Source organism: Pteropus medius, unplaced genomic scaffold, assembly GCF_902729225.1.
Source record: "Pteropus medius unplaced genomic scaffold, Ma_sr-lr_union100, whole genome shotgun sequence".
Classification (NCBI taxonomy): domain Eukaryota; kingdom Metazoa; phylum Chordata; class Mammalia; order Chiroptera; family Pteropodidae; genus Pteropus; species Pteropus medius.
This window is the reverse complement of record NW_024344561.1, coordinates 201,026-216,068: the sequence shown is the minus strand read 5'-3', so window position 1 is coordinate 216,068 and position 15,043 is coordinate 201,026. Positions and strand designations below refer to the sequence as shown.

Below are 15,043 nucleotides of genomic sequence, written 5' to 3'. Positions count from 1 at the left end.
CCCACCTTAGCCACCTCTGAGTTGCCATCTTGCGCCTCGGCAATCTCTAGCTCACGCAAGCTGTGCTGCAGCTGGAGCTCCTCCAGCCATTTCTGCCGCAATGCCACCTGGTGCCGCAGAGCGTTGAGCTGCTTCACCTTGTCACTCAGCTGATGGTCCAGGTGCTCCAGGGCCTGCTGGAGGGAGGGGAGCAAGAGCAGGAGCCTGAACCCCCTTAGTCCTTCCTCTTTCCCTTCTCCCATATTTTGGCTCTCATCTCCCTTGTCTCTTAGCAGCATCTGACCCGGCTGGCCATCTGCAAATGGTTTTCTTTGGTGGTTTCCAGAAGCCTATTCCCCAGTTTCCCACCCACCTCCCTGGCTTGTCCCTTCCTGGTCTCCTTTGCCTTTGGAGACACAGCCCCAGGCCCTCCTCTCCTCAGTCTACACCCACTCCCATGATGATCCTATCCAATCTCAGAATTTTAAAGGTCACCTAGACATGGAAGACACCCAAATTTAGCCTTTCCCTGAACTGCAGTTTCCTATATCCATATCTATACTGTCTTCCAGATGTCTCCAAAGGTACCTCAAAACCATCGTGACCAAAATCAAGCACTTGATCTTTCCCTAAACCTGCCCTCCTTGAAACTTCCCCATCTCAGCTCATGGCGGCTCCATCCACCTAGGTGCTCGAGTCTAAAATCTTGATGTCATCCTCACTTTCTTTTTCTCTCCCACCTACATTCAATTTCTTTGCAATTCTCTGTTTTATTTTAAAGGTTCCCCCAGCTCTCTTTCTTCCTATTTCCAGCACTTTTCATCCTAGTGCAGCAAACGCCATCTTTACCGGGATGACCTCCTGCCTTCCACTCTTGCTTTCTCACAGTCCACTTTCTACTTCCTTGATTCTTAGCATATAAAATCTGCACTCTTCATCGTGGCCAGCAGGCCTGCTACAAGGTTCAGCCCCCGGTGAATTCCCTGACCTCATCTCTTTCTGAGCCCTCCTCACTCACTCGCATCCAGCCACACTGGTCTCCCTCTGCTTCTCCAACATTCTACAAGTGTTCCTACCCACGAGGACTTTACATTTGCTATTTCTTCTGCCTGGAGTGCTTTCCCCTAGATCATTTCCAGCCTGGCCCATTCTCAGCTCAAATATCACCTCTTAGATCACCCCACACCCCAATCTAAAGTGTGAACTCCTGTCCCCATCCATCTCTCTAGTAAGTCACTGTTTCGTTTGTTTCTCTTGTCACTGCTAGAAATTATTTTTTTTCTATATTCCTGTTCTTGGGTTTTTATGTCTGTTTTCTCCACCAAGATATGAGGTTTTGGGGAATGGGGATTTGGTTCGGTTTTTTTTTTTTCACTGAACGATCACTAATACCTAATACCATGCCAGACACATAGTTGGCGTGTAATAAAGATTGAGTAAATAAATGAGTGATAGCTGGTGTGGAGAAAGCATTAGAGAAGGTGGGATAGGAGGGAGGGAGTCCAGCGGGGGAGGGGATCCAGGCTAGAAATGGAGATGGTTAGTGGAGTGGGGGTGGGACAAACCTGGCCTGTCCTGTTCTTCAGGTATGGCTTCTCTGACTTCCATTCCCGAATTACTGCCTGGACCACTTTCTCATCTCCCTGTAAGGAGAGGAGTTCAGTTGCCATTTATCCAAGCCACATCAACTTGAGGCAGTGCCTCACACCTGAGAATGCTGGCCCCGCCCACTGGAATATCTTCACCTGCTTCTGTACCCTCACCTGGAGCAGGTCCGTCAGCTGTAGTTGCAGCACCCTGGTCTGCTCACGTAGCTGGTTGATGGTTTCCTGATTTTTCTTGATGTTCCACTGGCTACTCTCATAAAAAGCCTTCCGGTCACCCTCTGGGGTCACATGAGGTGGACAGGCACAAGCAGAGTGTCATGGGGGTTGAGGAAGACTTCTCAGACGGATGACCTTTTTGTAATCATCAACTTAATATTATAACAATATTTCATTTTGAGCATTTATCATGTGTCGGTTGCTGGATTAAGAACTTTCCGGGTATCAAACGCCATATGCCAGTAGGTCTATATCCATATCCACATCATAACCATTTTATGGATGAAAAGACTGAGGCTCATGCTTATTAGATTGTTCAAGGTCATAAGCAGTCTGACTCCTAAGTCCATACCTTCAATCACTATGCAAGATTACCTTCTAATAACAATAAAACAGTAACAATAATTCTTTACACCAGGATTTCCTAACCTTGGCATGACTGACATTTGGGACGGACGACTATTTGCTATGGTGACCTGTCTTGTGCACTGTCCAATGTTGAGCAGCATCCCTGGCCTCTACATTCGAGCTGCCAATAGCTCCCCACTAATAATGTGACAACTAAAAATGTCTCCAGACATTACCAAATGTCCCCTGGGGAGCAAAATAGTCCTCTTCCAGGCATTACTCTAGACATTTATCACATTTCGACTACCTATGGGGTTGTACTGTTATCCCTATTTTACAGATGGAGAAATTGAGAGCAATTAGGTTACTCTTGGGGGTTAGTCCCCCAAGGGCAAACAATGAGTATATGCAGAACCAGGATTTGAACCCAGAAAATCTGGCTCTAGAATCTATGTTCTTCACCACATCATGCATAATATAAGAACTGAGGTTACACAAAAGTATAAAATACAGTCAAGTTGGCTCTGAGCCCAGAAAAAGTTTTATGAGATGAGGAAAACCATGAACAAGTATGAGTTTTTGTCTTCAGAAACTGACCACCCGGATGAATGCTAGTGAAACATCTTTGTCACACCATGCCTAGTCAGAGGTCTGAGTGGACGCTGTTGACTCCTGACCCTGTTATGCCCTTTGGAGCCATCTTACCTAACAGTTGTATTTTCCTTTGTAACTCAGCCACCTGTGTGTGCACAGCGGACTTCCCTCGGCTGGCATAAACAGGTCCCTTCTTGGAATGGAGTGGAGGCCAAGCCTGTGCGGCGCCTTTGCCTCTAGGGTGGCGGTGCTTGGCCTCAGCCTTAATAGTGCCCTTGGCCTTGGAAGAGGTCGAAATCTGATCCTGAGAAGGCAGGGCGTTGGCGGAGGCCGCCCGGCACAAGGGAGACGTCATGATTGGGTTGGGGCCAAAGACCCCTGAGGGGTAGGGGGGCGACTAGTAATCTCTCCTGTTCGCAATCCGTCAGCTCCGGTTCCTCGGGCTCTGGAAATGCACTTTCCGACCGCTTGGCGGGGCCTCCCAGCATCTCCCGGTTGCTAGGTAACCTCCTCCCCTCCTCCCTCCGGCGCTCCCAAGGAAACCGCCCGCGTTCTGCACCACTGCTCTCATTGGCTGATGCTGAGCGGAGGGCTGGTCCCAACAGGGGATGGGGCAGAGTCGCGCAGTAGGATGGCGGGGGAGGTTACTTTAGAGTCACGTGCTCATCCTTTTTTTTTTCCTCCTCTTCCCACCCCTGCCCCCAATCCCGCCTGAGGTTCGCGGGCATTTTTCGGGATCTTTCTTTTGTGACTGCAGAACCCGCCACTCCCAAGATGGAAGCACCTTGCGCCGCCATTAAGCGTGAACCTGCAGAACTACCCTCTTTAAAGCTTCACCGTCTTAGCCAAGATGGCTGTCTAGATTCCGACACCTTATTTGCCACTCTCAACATGGCGTCACCGAGCCTCCGTTCCGGGTGCGCAGCGTGTTACAGGAAGTGACGTATAAGCACATTTCCGCTTTCTTTCTGCAGGAGGAACTGTTGGCGGCTGGGCAAGGGGGGCGCGGTGGATATTGACCTTCGCTCCTGCCTCGTGTAGGTGATGAACAAGGGGTCGGGAAGGCACCCCAGTTTCCTCTTGGGGGTAAACTGAGGTCGTGCGTCGGGAGAGGAGATTGTTAACCCCTTAGCCTATTGGTAGGAATTGGATATCTTAACCCCCGGCCACATGGAGCGGAGGTTTTGAGATCCCCACTCTTGATAGGAGCAAAGTCAGACTTCCCTCCACTGGGCAGGATTGGGGAGACCCCCCTCGACACGCCATATCTTCCCCGATGAGCCCCCATTGCCCTGAAGCGATGGAGGAATCCCATTGGCTGAAGGAAGAGGCGCTTTCCTTTGGTTGGATGTAGCCCTCTGCTACTTACCGGCCGCCCTTACTTGCAGCATTGAGGCACAGCGCATCTCCCCGCAGCCAGTTTCCTCCCACGGAACCTGTTTCCGGACTCCGAGTCTTTGCCGAAATGTTACTGTTGCTGTTGCTGCTCCCGGTGTGCTGGGCCGTGGAGGTCAAGCGGCCCCGGGGCGTCTCTCTCACCAGTGAGTCTGCCGCCGGGTGTGGGAGGAAGGGTGTGGAAGGGGCTGATTTTTGGCTCCTGGGGTAGATGTTTGTAGGCTTTTGCCTCACTTTCCCGGCCTCTGGGTACAGAGCTCGCTGGTGGGTGGAGGCAGAGTGCTGTTAGGCTGAGAGGGCCTCCTCCTCAACGTAAGCCCTAGGCTTAATCCTTTCCCTCTCTCCGCAGACCATCACTTCTATGATGAGTCCAAGCCTTTTACTTGCCTGGACGGTTTGGCCACCATCCCTTTCGATCACGTCAACGATGACTACTGTGACTGCAAGGATGGCTCAGATGAGCCAGGTGAGTTTTTCTTCAGTCATTCATTAGACACTTAATTGAACACCTGGTGAATTCTAGGCCCCGTGTGGTGACCCAGACAGACGCAGTCCCACTCCCTGTTTGTTGAGCGGGAAAGCAGGCACAGAAGCGAGTGGTGGGTGGTTTGGTGAGGAGAGCAACAGGCACTGTGGGAGCTCCAAGAGGCCCCCACCCAGCCTGGAGAGAGGAGGTGAGTTCTCAGCTGCGTCCTAAAGGGTGCTGCAGATGGAGAATCCAGCATGTGCAAGCACTCAGAGGTGGGAGAGAAGGTGGGTCCCAGGGGCAGACAGAGGCAGAGTGAAGGCGAGGGAGTTGGGGGCCCTGTTCTGAAGGCATTGGTGGGGAGAGGCAGGAGGGAGCACTGGAGAGTTTTGTTTCAGGCTCTGAGCGTGCAGCTGTCTCTTGCTCTTACTCGGCGTTGGTTACTCCTGCTTTTCTTGTGCTCCCTGTATGCATGTGTGTTGGGGGAGGGAGTGGTCTGTCTGAGTGGATGGGATGTGTCAGGCCCTGAGCACACTCCAGAAACCCTCCCTTCTTTCCCACAGGCACGGCCGCCTGTCCTAATGGCAGCTTCCACTGCACTAACACTGGCTACAAGTCCTTGTACATCTCTTCCAGATGGGTCAATGACGGAGTTTGTGGTAAGTGAGATCCCACCGGGGTTGGGGTAAAAGGCAGTAGGTGGAGGGAGGGGACACTGCTGGGTCTGATGGTCCCTCTACCTCTGTCCTCAGACTGCTGTGACGGGACGGATGAGTACAATAGTGGAATCATCTGTGAGAACATCTGCAAGTACGTGGGTGCCACCCATCCCTCCAGGACCTTTCCTTGACCTGCCCAGTGAATCGGCCCCCTCTTTTCTGCTTTTGAGTATTGAGCGCTTACTTTGCCAGGTGCTTTGTAAATGCTCCATTGCCAGCTTTCTCTCTGGTCTGGAAGCAGGTGCAGTCATTTGCCTGTTCAACAGGTGAGGGAGCTCAAGTTTAGAAAGGAGAAAGAAAGACTTCTTCAGGTTCACATAGCTAGGAGATAGCAGAGCCAGGACTTGAACCTGGGTCGGTCTGAGTTGAGACTCCATGTGTTTAATTGCTATGCTGTGCAACAGGACCTGGAAACTGAAATGCCCACAGACAGGTAATTAAATGGCAGAAGCAGGCTGAGTGTAAGGCAGTAGGGAGTGGTGGGGCTTGTGGCATCTAAAGAGACAGCTGCCTTTGACTCTTGTCAGTTGATAACAGGTGACAGGGCCCGATTGGTTTTTTTAGTGAAACCAAAAGTCCTAATATTTATGGAAACTTTTCTGACCAAATGACTTTTATTTAAGTAGAGGGTGAATCATGCACAACATGCTTACTGGCCAGATTGTCCGCGAGTCTGACTTATGTCCCTTTCTCTCTTGGGAGCCAACTTCCAGTCCCCCATCCCAGTCCTCCCTAGTCCTTCCCCTGACCTCAAGGGTGGGCAAACCCTGCCCACGGTCCCTACTCCCAAGGACAAGGATGCAGGGCTCTGAGGCCAAGAGAGGGAGAGGTGTGGGGAGGAGAGTTTCTGTCTTATTTTTCCCAACATGAGGTGGCAGGTGGGGTTGAGCTCTTTCAGAAGAGGCAGATATGATGGGTCCTAAGTGCCCCCTGGTGGTGCCTGTATGTCTCCCCTCCCACCCCAGAGAGAAGGGCCGTAAGGAGAGAGAGACATTGCAGCAGATAGCAGAGGTTACCCGCGAGGGGTTCCGCCTGAAGAAGATCCTTATTGAGGAGTGGAAGAAGGCCCGCGAGGAGAAGCAGGTGGGGAGCCCGTGGCGCCAGCCCAGGATGATCTGGGCCCTGAGGTCTAGAAACATGAGCTGGCGAGGCCAGATAGGGTTGACATCTGCTCCCGATGAGTGGTGTCCTGCGGCCAGTTACTGTCTGTGTTTTGGTTTACTTATTTGCTTACCAGGCATTTAGTCATTGGTTAAGCTGTTACCAGGTGGACAGCGGTCGGCACTGGCGTTTACCGAGACCTCAGGTGTCAGACTAAAGGGGGCTGGCAGCAGCTCTGCTGCCTCTGGAACGAGAGGGATGCCTCTGCCTCTCGGGTCCGTGGTTCTGCCATCTGTAAGGTGAGGCTGATGATTGTGTGGCTTCCCAGCTCTGGGGGAGGACTCAAGTCTGTGTCAGTCAGCAGCAGCTGGGTTAGTTCAATAGGTGGGTGCTTTGGGGGCCAGAAGAGGGTGTGTCCCCAGGTGTGTGTCTCCCTCCCCTGCTTGCCACCCCCTTGGCTATTTGATAGGTCAGGGTCCTCAGCACTGCTCCTGGGCTCCTGCCTGACCCAGTGAGCAAAGGCTCCAGCTGTCTCTGCCTAGGGAAGATTCCAGCTTTTTCTCTCTCATCCCCATGGCCTGGCTAGTGGGGTCCCCCGCAAATACATGGGCCAGTGAGGCTCCTCCCAAGTTCAGAAGATAGTTGTGGAGCGTTGTGGCGAGGTTATCTCCAAGTGGTCTTTGCCTTCCTGGGGAGTTGGGAGGATCCTGGCAGCAAACGAGGCCGAGGTGTCAGCCAAGGTCTTGGGAGGAAAGTGATCCCGTGGGGGCTCAGGCTAAGACCCTACAGCTTGGGACCCTACCCTTGGCTTTGAGCCTGCCTGGCACACTTGTTGCTACTAGAAGTATCCACAGGGGCCCAAGGTGTGACATGTACTGGGCACGAAGCTGGCAGCAGACCAGAAACTGCCTCAAGGGTACATTGTCTGCTGGGGGTGGACAGATAGAAGGTGATGCCCAGGGCTTCTGGGAAAGGGGAAGTTTGGGGTGGTGGGGCATCGGGAGACTCTCACTTGGTCCCCCCCACCTCCCCCAAAACAGTCTTGGGGAAAAGGTTAGACTTCCCGGAGGAAGAGACCTCTAAGCTGAAATCTGTTGGGTAATTCAGAGGTATCCAGGCAGAGTGCGAAGAACTGCAGGCAGAGAGCATTCAGAAGTCTGAATGTCAGGGCGGTCAGATCTAGACTTTAAGATAGCAAGGGAGCAGATGAGGCTGGAGAGACAGCAGGGGCCTGGTCCCATGGGGCCTTGGGATTACATTGAGGTGTTTGGGTTTCTCCAGTGTGGGGAACCGTAGCAAGGTGGGGACCGAGGCTGGTGTGTGCTTTAGAAAGATCCCGTGGTCGCCCTGTGGAGTAGAGGCAGGGAGGTGGCAGTACGTGAGGAAAAAGGCAGAATGTAAGGAGAGCTCGCCCTTTGCCTTCTGCCCACCCAGCAAAAGCTTGCTGAGCTACAGGCTGGAAAAAAGTCCCTGGAGGACCAGGTGGAGATGCTGCGGGTGGTGAAGGAGGAGGCCGAGAAGCCAGAGAAGGAGGCCAAAGACCAGCACCAGAAGCTGTGGGAAGGTATGTCACAGGGTGGCCATTACTTGCCCTTGGCTCCCGGCCCAGGAAGAGCCTGCGCCCAGGAGACTTCTTGCTCATCGTCATCTGTTTTCTCTCTCGACTTTGGATCACGATGTTCAATTTCTCATGCGCCTAGTTATCTTGGATTGTGTGTTGGTCATTGTATTTGACAGTCATCTATAGGAAGAATTTGCAGCCTAGGACAAGAGGTTTTTCTCTAGAGAGAAGGGGCTTTTCTTTCTGTCAGCCATATGGGAACACTACCATTTGGAGGTCCCTAAATCCAAATTCAGGCCAGAGGTTCCTCCAGCCTCTCAGGCAGTGTGAGCTGAGATCTGAGTGCAGGCTGGGTGATTTCCGGTCCAGTCACTCTTCCTGAAGGAATAGCCTTGTGGGGTCACAGTATAGTCATTTGAGGTGGAGGGTGTCTGCTATTATGCTCCTTACCTTGGACTTTGATTTCCATCTCCTTGGCCCCACAAGTTCTCATCAAAACAGACATCCATATTTGCTAGGATCAGCAAAGTACTTTAGGGCAAAACCAGCTTATACATCTCTTAACTTCCCAAGTGCTTCTTTGCCCTGGCAATTCCTATTGCCTTGGTTGGTTTTAAGATGATTTTTTTTTATGCCGTGTCCAGCATTTTCTTGCTGTCGTCAGGTCATGCCACCATTACAGGAAATTGGAAGACTTGGACCTTGTTCTCAGTCTGCTCTTTGGGGGAGACACACCATGGAAGCAGGGTAGATGGGGCAGATGGGCAGAAGCCTTCTACTCCCAGCTAGTTAAAAGACAAAGTATTATTGGCAGGATTTGGAGGCGAGGCCCCAGCTGCTCGTATGGCTAGTAACCAAGAGCCAGGCAGCCCATGCTCTGAGGCCACACTGTTGATCTCCTCCATCTCTTGGTATCTGCTGCATTCTTTTTTTCCTCTCTCTCTGCCCTGAATTCTCATAATCAGTAATTTAGTAGTTCACCCAACAAGCATTTGCTGAGTGCCTGCTGTGTGCCCAGCACACCCCAGGTGCCAGCAATACAGCATTGAACAAGATGGAGCCAGCCCTTGCCTGCAGAGGGAGCAGGTGCAAAGGCCCTGAGGCAGCATCCCATTACTTTGGGGAAGCAGCAAGGCAGCCGTGTGGCTGGAGGGAGTTGTTGAGGAGAATTGGGAGACAAGGGCAGGTGCTAATGGGCAGGTTGTGCAGGGCCTTGGGGACCCTGGGGAGGACTTGGGCTTTTACCCCAAGTGAGGTGGGAGCCATAGAGGATTCTGAGCAGAAGAGGAATGGGAGCCAGGAAACCAGGGAGAGCTGACTGCATACAGGCTCCCTGTCCAGAATCCCAATGGCTCACTGGGCAGAGGTACCTCTTAGTGGAGGCTATTTCTGCCCTCACACCCTGGCTTCGCTGTCTCCTGCTCCTTGGAGAGCCTGGACCTTCGGTTATCTTCCCTCTTTCTTGGGTGATCTCTGCCTGGCATCTTCCCTCTACCTAGAAATAACACTCAGACCTCTGTTGCCCAAACAGCTCTCCTCAACCTTGGCCTTCCCCTCCAATGCTGTGAAGCCACATAGCCTCTTTCTCTCCATCCTGGTTGAACTGGGCTTACTGTACTCCTTGTCCTGGTTTCTGAGGCCTGGACTTCCCATTTTCTAAGTCTGTACTTTATCTCCATCTCCATGGGAGCCGCTGCTCCATGAGGATGCTTTTCCTCCCCTTTCCTGATGGCCCACACTCCTGCTCTGTGGGCCCGAGATCCCGGTGCCCCTTCTGGGTTGGACCCCTGACCTCTGTCTTCCCCTCTTTGGTTCTCTACTCACAAATGCATCTGTACCTGAACGTACCTACCCCTCGATGTCCCACAGGGACCTCACACTCACCAGGTTACTCCCCTTGCCTGGCCATGTCCCCATGCATCTCATTCCCCAGTCTCCTTCATGTTGGAGAGTGAACCTGGTGGGGTGCTCGGTTCACTTCTCCTGGGGCCTCCCAGACGTGGCAAAAATAAGGCATGGTCCCCCCACTTGCCCCTTGCATGGTTTCTCATAGCCCCGGCTTGTTGAGACCAAAGACCCAGAGGTGTCCTCTACTGCTCCCCACCTCTGACCCGTTTGCACACCCCATCAGCTCCCCCTTCAGAATCTCCCCACAATTTGGCACTTCTTGTCTCCTCCACCCCCACCCTGGCCATCCCTCGTCATTGCCTGGCTTCTGCCCCGTCTTTCCCCGACAGTGGTCTGACTCAGGGCCCCCATGCCCAGTGTAGGGCCAGGCACATAGCCGGCGATGGGAGAGGGCAGGTCGCAGGGTGGAGGGAGCCAGCGGGCAGGGCAAGGCTGACAGAGCTGGGCCTTCCACAGAGCAGCAGGCTGCTTCCAAGGCCCAGCGGGAGCAGGAGCTGGCAGCCGCTGCCTTCCAGGAGCTGGACGATGACATGGATGGGGCGTGAGTGTGTCTGTGGTGCCCGCCCTGGGCTTGGGGTCCCCTCTTCCCACCTACCTGCCTTTACAAATCAGCCAGCCCCCCGCCTCGCCATGGGGCCTGAGCTGTCCCAAGCCCTCTTTGAGTGAGTCTCTATTTCTGAGTAAAATGGGTCCAGAACAGGCCAGGATGTGGGGAAGAGATGAGGGAAAGTGCCCGCCTAAAGAGCTGAGCAAGATGACAAGGGATCCCATTACTTTTCCCAAGCCTGCTCTGGTCAAAACTAGACCCCTTTGAATCCCAGCTGTGCCCCTGAACTTGTTCGTCGACCTTGAGCAAATGGCTCAGTGGAGAGTGGGCTGTTGGGAGCAAGCAGGCTGGGTAGGCACCCTGGCTAGGAGCGGAGAGCTTCATGGGGACCAAGGGGCAGAATAGGCAGGGCGAGTCATTCCCTGGGTGACAATGGTGATGGGCGGGGGGACAGAGTATGGTGCCCAGGACATTGTGGGTATTTGGGCTCCTTTGGGTGGAGGGCACCAAGCAGAGGGCAGTTTGGATGCTTCGGGTTCTGAGGGTGGAGGGAAATGCTTGCTGCTGGCGGGTCGGGAGGAGAGGCTGATCCCGCCCATCTCTCCCCTCCTCTGAGCCCCTTCAGTGTAGAGGCTTAAGGAAGGGGTAGGAGGCAAGGGACCAGGTGGACAGGACCTGCTCTTTCTGGGTGTGGGGGCTAGGTGGGGTCCCCGACCCTAAAGTTCACCTCCCAACTTCCTGCTGCTCACACCTCTGTTGGCCTCTGTCCCTGCAGGGTCTCCCTGGCTGAGCTACAGACCCACTCAGAGCTGGACACCGATGGGGATGGGGTGCTATCAGAAGGGGAAGCCCAGGTACCCCAACCTGCCCCTTCTTCTGGGACTCCTAGAGGGGATTGCCCCAGGTGACTTCAGAGCCAGGAAGCGGGAGACAGGCTGGCTGTGGGCTGCTCCCATGGAAAGCTCCCCGCTGGCCCTGGACTGGAGCTGCTGGGGCTTCTCATGTGGCCCGTGCAGCCTGGCCTTACCTGGGTGAGCCAGGAAGGCACTGCCCAGCACCACTTTGGGACCTGGTGGGGTCATGTGGGCGCCTCAGGGTGTCTGGTCCAGACAGAGCCTGGTTTCCCACCCACACGCCCCCACTGGCTCCATGAGTCTACACCAGTCACACTCACACGTGGGCCTTGGCTCTCTGTCTCTGCAGTCTGGACCCTGCTCCTCTGTCCCTCTGTCCATCACTGTCCCCTGCTGGGTCCCTTCCTGCCCCTCTTGGCCTCTCCCAGGTCTTCTGTCTAACTCCCTGGTCTCTCCAGTTGTCCCCCTGCCCTCGCCCTGTTGGTGGCGGGCTTCTCTTCCCACCAGCCGTGCTGCCCACTTCCGGCTGCTGTGCCTCACCCAGCCTGGCCTGCCGTGGCCTGGGGAGGGCAGGGCTGGCCTGTGCCTGGCACCACAGCCCGAGGCCCCCCTCGCAAGTCCTTGGGGCCCAGGAGGGCCACCTGGAGGCCCTGATCCTGACGCTGCTCCACTGCACGCACACAGACCCTGCTTGGGGGAGATGAGCAGATGGACGCTGCCACCTTCCATGACCGTGTCTGGGCTGCCATCAGGGACAAGTACCAATCAGAGGTCAGTGGGGGAGGGGAGAGGACGTGGTCCTGCACCCCCTTGCTCCACCCCTTTATGCCTCACAAAGGAACTGCCTCCAGTTCTGGCACTGGGCCACCCTGGCCAGCTGGGCCACCTCAGCACCTCCCACCCCAGCTGTCCCTCCAGGCCCCTTGGAAGGGGCGGAGACACTGGGGCCTCCCCTAGGGCGATGGTGTGAGTGTGGGCCCAGCCCCATGGGGGTGGGGGCAGACCCCAAGTCCACAGCACAGAGCACCCCATATGCCGGCCAGGTGCTGCCCACTGACCCACTGGTGCCATCTGTGCCTGACGTGATGGAGCCCAGAGAGGAGCAGCCCCCGCTGCCCTCACTGCCCACAGAGGAAGAGGAAGAGGAGGAGGAGGAGCTGGAGGAGGAAGAAGAGGAAGAGGAGGGGATTCCCAGGTGCAGGGGGAGCAGTCCAGGTGTGTCCTTGGGAGAAGGGGGTGTGGAGCTGGAGCAGGGTCACTCACTGACTCTGCTGCTCCTCCGCCAGGAGTCCCCACCCCACCGCGTCTCCCCCAACCAGCCAGCCCCACTGAGGACAAAATGCCACCCTACGACGAGCAGACACAGGCCTTCATCGATGGTGAGGTCTCACGGTTTGAGAGGGAGGAGACCCTGCCCCCCATCTCCTGCACTTGCAGGGGCCCGAGAACCAGGCCCCACTTGCTCCTCCAGCAAGCCTGGGGGGTCTAGGGACATCCTGGAGGGCACGTCTGGGGCCTGGGGAGGCCAGTGCCACCCCTACCAACCCCAGGGGCCCTCCTGCCGCCTCACATCTGCTACTTGTTTGTGCCACCCTTGCAGGCGGGGAGCCAGTGGGGCCCTGGGAACCCTCGCCCTCTTCTTTTGGGAGCCGAGAGCCTGGGCGGTGGGTTGGGGTCTGCCTTGCGGCTGGCAGGCCCACAGGGCCGTCCCTGGCCCAGTCCTCACCCACAGCAGGCCCGGGGGGCAGGGAAGTAGGCATGTCCACGTACCCCCTGCCCGGATGGGGGTAGGGGCGCCTCTGACCTCTTGCCCCATTCTGTCCCCCTAGCTGCCCAGGAGGCCCGTAACAAGTTTGAGGAGGCTGAGCGGTCCTTGAGGGACATGGAGGAGTCTATCAGGTATGGGGCCACGGGTCTGGCCACAGCAGGGCCACGTCACCACCTGCCCCACGGCCGCCTGCTGCCCCATTCCCCAGAGGAGGTGGTAATGGGAAGTTGCTGAGGCAACTACTGCCACCAAAGCAGAGAGATGGCAGTGGTTCCTGAGGGGGGGGTCCCCAGGAGGCGGAGAGATGGGGAGCCAGAGCCCATCTCCCTCACGGCCCTCCACTGATGGATCACAGGGCCTTCCAGTGTTGTCCTGAGTCTGCCTGTGGTGACTTGACTTCCCCTTCACCACTTGTCCTTCCCTTCCAGGAACCTGGAGCAGGAGATTTCCTTTGATTTCGGCCCCAACGGGGAGTTCGCCTACCTATACAGCCAGTGCTATGAGCTCACCACCAATGAGTGTGTTCCCCTCCCCCTCCCAGGGCAGGCGGGTGGACTTGGAGGGTCCCACGAGTTTGAGCAAGGTCATGGGGGAGCGAGCGGGGGTGGCCTTAGGGCTGATCATTGAAGTTTGAGGGGCCTGTGCAGGCACGTCAGGGAGGCTGGGGCCCTGTGTTCCCCCCACCCACCAGCCCCATCCCATGACAGGTACATCTACCGGCTCTGTCCCTTCAAACTTGTCTCACAGAAACCCAAGCTCGGTGGTTCCCCAACCAACCTCGGGTGAGTGAGCTCAGGCTGGATCCCCCTTCCCCTGTCCCCTGCAATCCTCCAGGCCCCCAGCTGGCCCACCCTTAGCACCCCACTCTTCCGCAGCACTTGGGGCTCATGGGCCGGCCCGGAACACGACAAGTTCAGCATCATGAAGTACGAGCAGGGGACGGGCTGCTGGCAGGGCCCCAACCGCTCCACCACCGTAAGTGCTTGGTGGGCAGGGGACAGAGGTAGTGGGTGGAGTTGGGGGACCCAGGCCTGGCTGAGCCCACCCTCCGCAGGTGCGCCTGCTATGTGGGAAAGAGACAGTGGTGACCAGCACCATGGAGCCCAGTCGCTGCGAGTACCTCATGGAGCTGATGACACCAGCCGCCTGCCCAGAGCCGCCCCCTGAACCGCCTGCCAATGGCGACCACGATGAGCTCTAGCCCTGCCCATCATAGAGGTGGGTAGGGAGTCGGGTCTCTGCCTGCCTGGATTGGGGATGCAGTGGCGTTTAAGGAACCTAGGCCAGTGCCATTGCTCTCCTCACCTGTGTCCCTTTGTCTCTTTCTCCCTGGGTCTTTCTTTGGCCCCAGAACCTCAAGGCATGGAACCAGCCCCCAGCAGTGCCACCCACTCACTCCACAGTCTGTGGATCAAGACCTGCCCCCTCTGAGTCTTCTCGTCCTTCCCATGGGGGCAGGATTTGTGAGGAGCTCCCTGCCCTACTCTTGGCCCCAGCAGCCCCCAAAGATGGACTAAAGGAGCACACTCTCCCCAGGCCCAGCCTGCCCCGCCCCCTGCCCAGGGCATCTACCTCCCCTCCTGGTGGGGACAGTGAATTGACTGTGACTTCGAAACAATAAACATGAACCTCCAACCCATCTATGTCCGCCTTGTTTTGCTTGGGCACGAAATGGGCCAAGGGTGGGCAGAGGGCAGAACGTGGGAGGCAGCAGCTGTCTGTGGATCTTGGGCTGGTCCCCTCCCCCATCAGACCAGCTCCACAGAGCCTGAGTCACACTCAAAATGATTCACACCTGAGATGCCCATGGAACTAGAGGATCTGACACCAAGGGACCGCGGGCCACATCAGTCTCGATTTCTGCCTGAGCTAGTCCCACCTCCACCATGCTGCCTGAGTCTCATCTGTGCTGTGGGTAGGCCAAGCAGCCTGAGATGAGACCTAGGCCCAGAGGGAAAGCAGCTTGCACAAGGCCGCACA

The 15,043-nt window shown here is 55.9% G+C and overlaps 2 protein-coding genes across 2 annotated transcripts in view; one reads left to right on the top strand and one right to left on the bottom strand.

Moving 5' to 3' along the window:
• The window catches only part of ODAD3 (outer dynein arm docking complex subunit 3), a 7,880-nt gene extending 4,328 nt beyond the window's left edge, over positions 1 to 3,552 (bottom strand). Inside the window, exons 1-4 of the mRNA XM_039873112.1 lie at positions 2,856 to 3,552; positions 1,743 to 1,864; positions 1,545 to 1,622; positions 6 to 176 (exon numbers count right to left, since the gene is read on the bottom strand). Coding sequence (XP_039729046.1) covers positions 6 to 176; positions 1,545 to 1,622; positions 1,743 to 1,864; positions 2,856 to 3,099 — 615 coding nt within the window. The 5' untranslated portion in view covers positions 3,100 to 3,552. The remainder of the gene's footprint in view (positions 1 to 5; positions 177 to 1,544; positions 1,623 to 1,742; positions 1,865 to 2,855) is intronic.
• Positions 3,553 to 3,650: 98 nt separating this feature from the next.
• PRKCSH (PRKCSH beta subunit of glucosidase II) lies at positions 3,651 to 14,702 on the top strand. The gene is made up of 18 exons (XM_039873141.1): positions 3,651 to 3,781; positions 4,133 to 4,285; positions 4,489 to 4,605; positions 5,169 to 5,264; positions 5,358 to 5,415; positions 6,290 to 6,407; positions 7,860 to 7,989; positions 10,351 to 10,435; positions 11,217 to 11,295; positions 11,980 to 12,066; positions 12,339 to 12,510; positions 12,585 to 12,674; positions 13,125 to 13,194; positions 13,492 to 13,581; positions 13,771 to 13,845; positions 13,939 to 14,038; positions 14,118 to 14,281; positions 14,415 to 14,702. The coding sequence occupies exons 2-17, from the start codon at positions 4,210 to 4,212 to the stop codon at positions 14,262 to 14,264; spliced, it is 1,590 nt and encodes a 529-aa protein (XP_039729075.1). The 5' UTR covers positions 3,651 to 3,781; positions 4,133 to 4,209; the 3' UTR covers positions 14,265 to 14,281; positions 14,415 to 14,702.
• Positions 14,703 to 15,043: the final 341 nt, after the last annotated feature.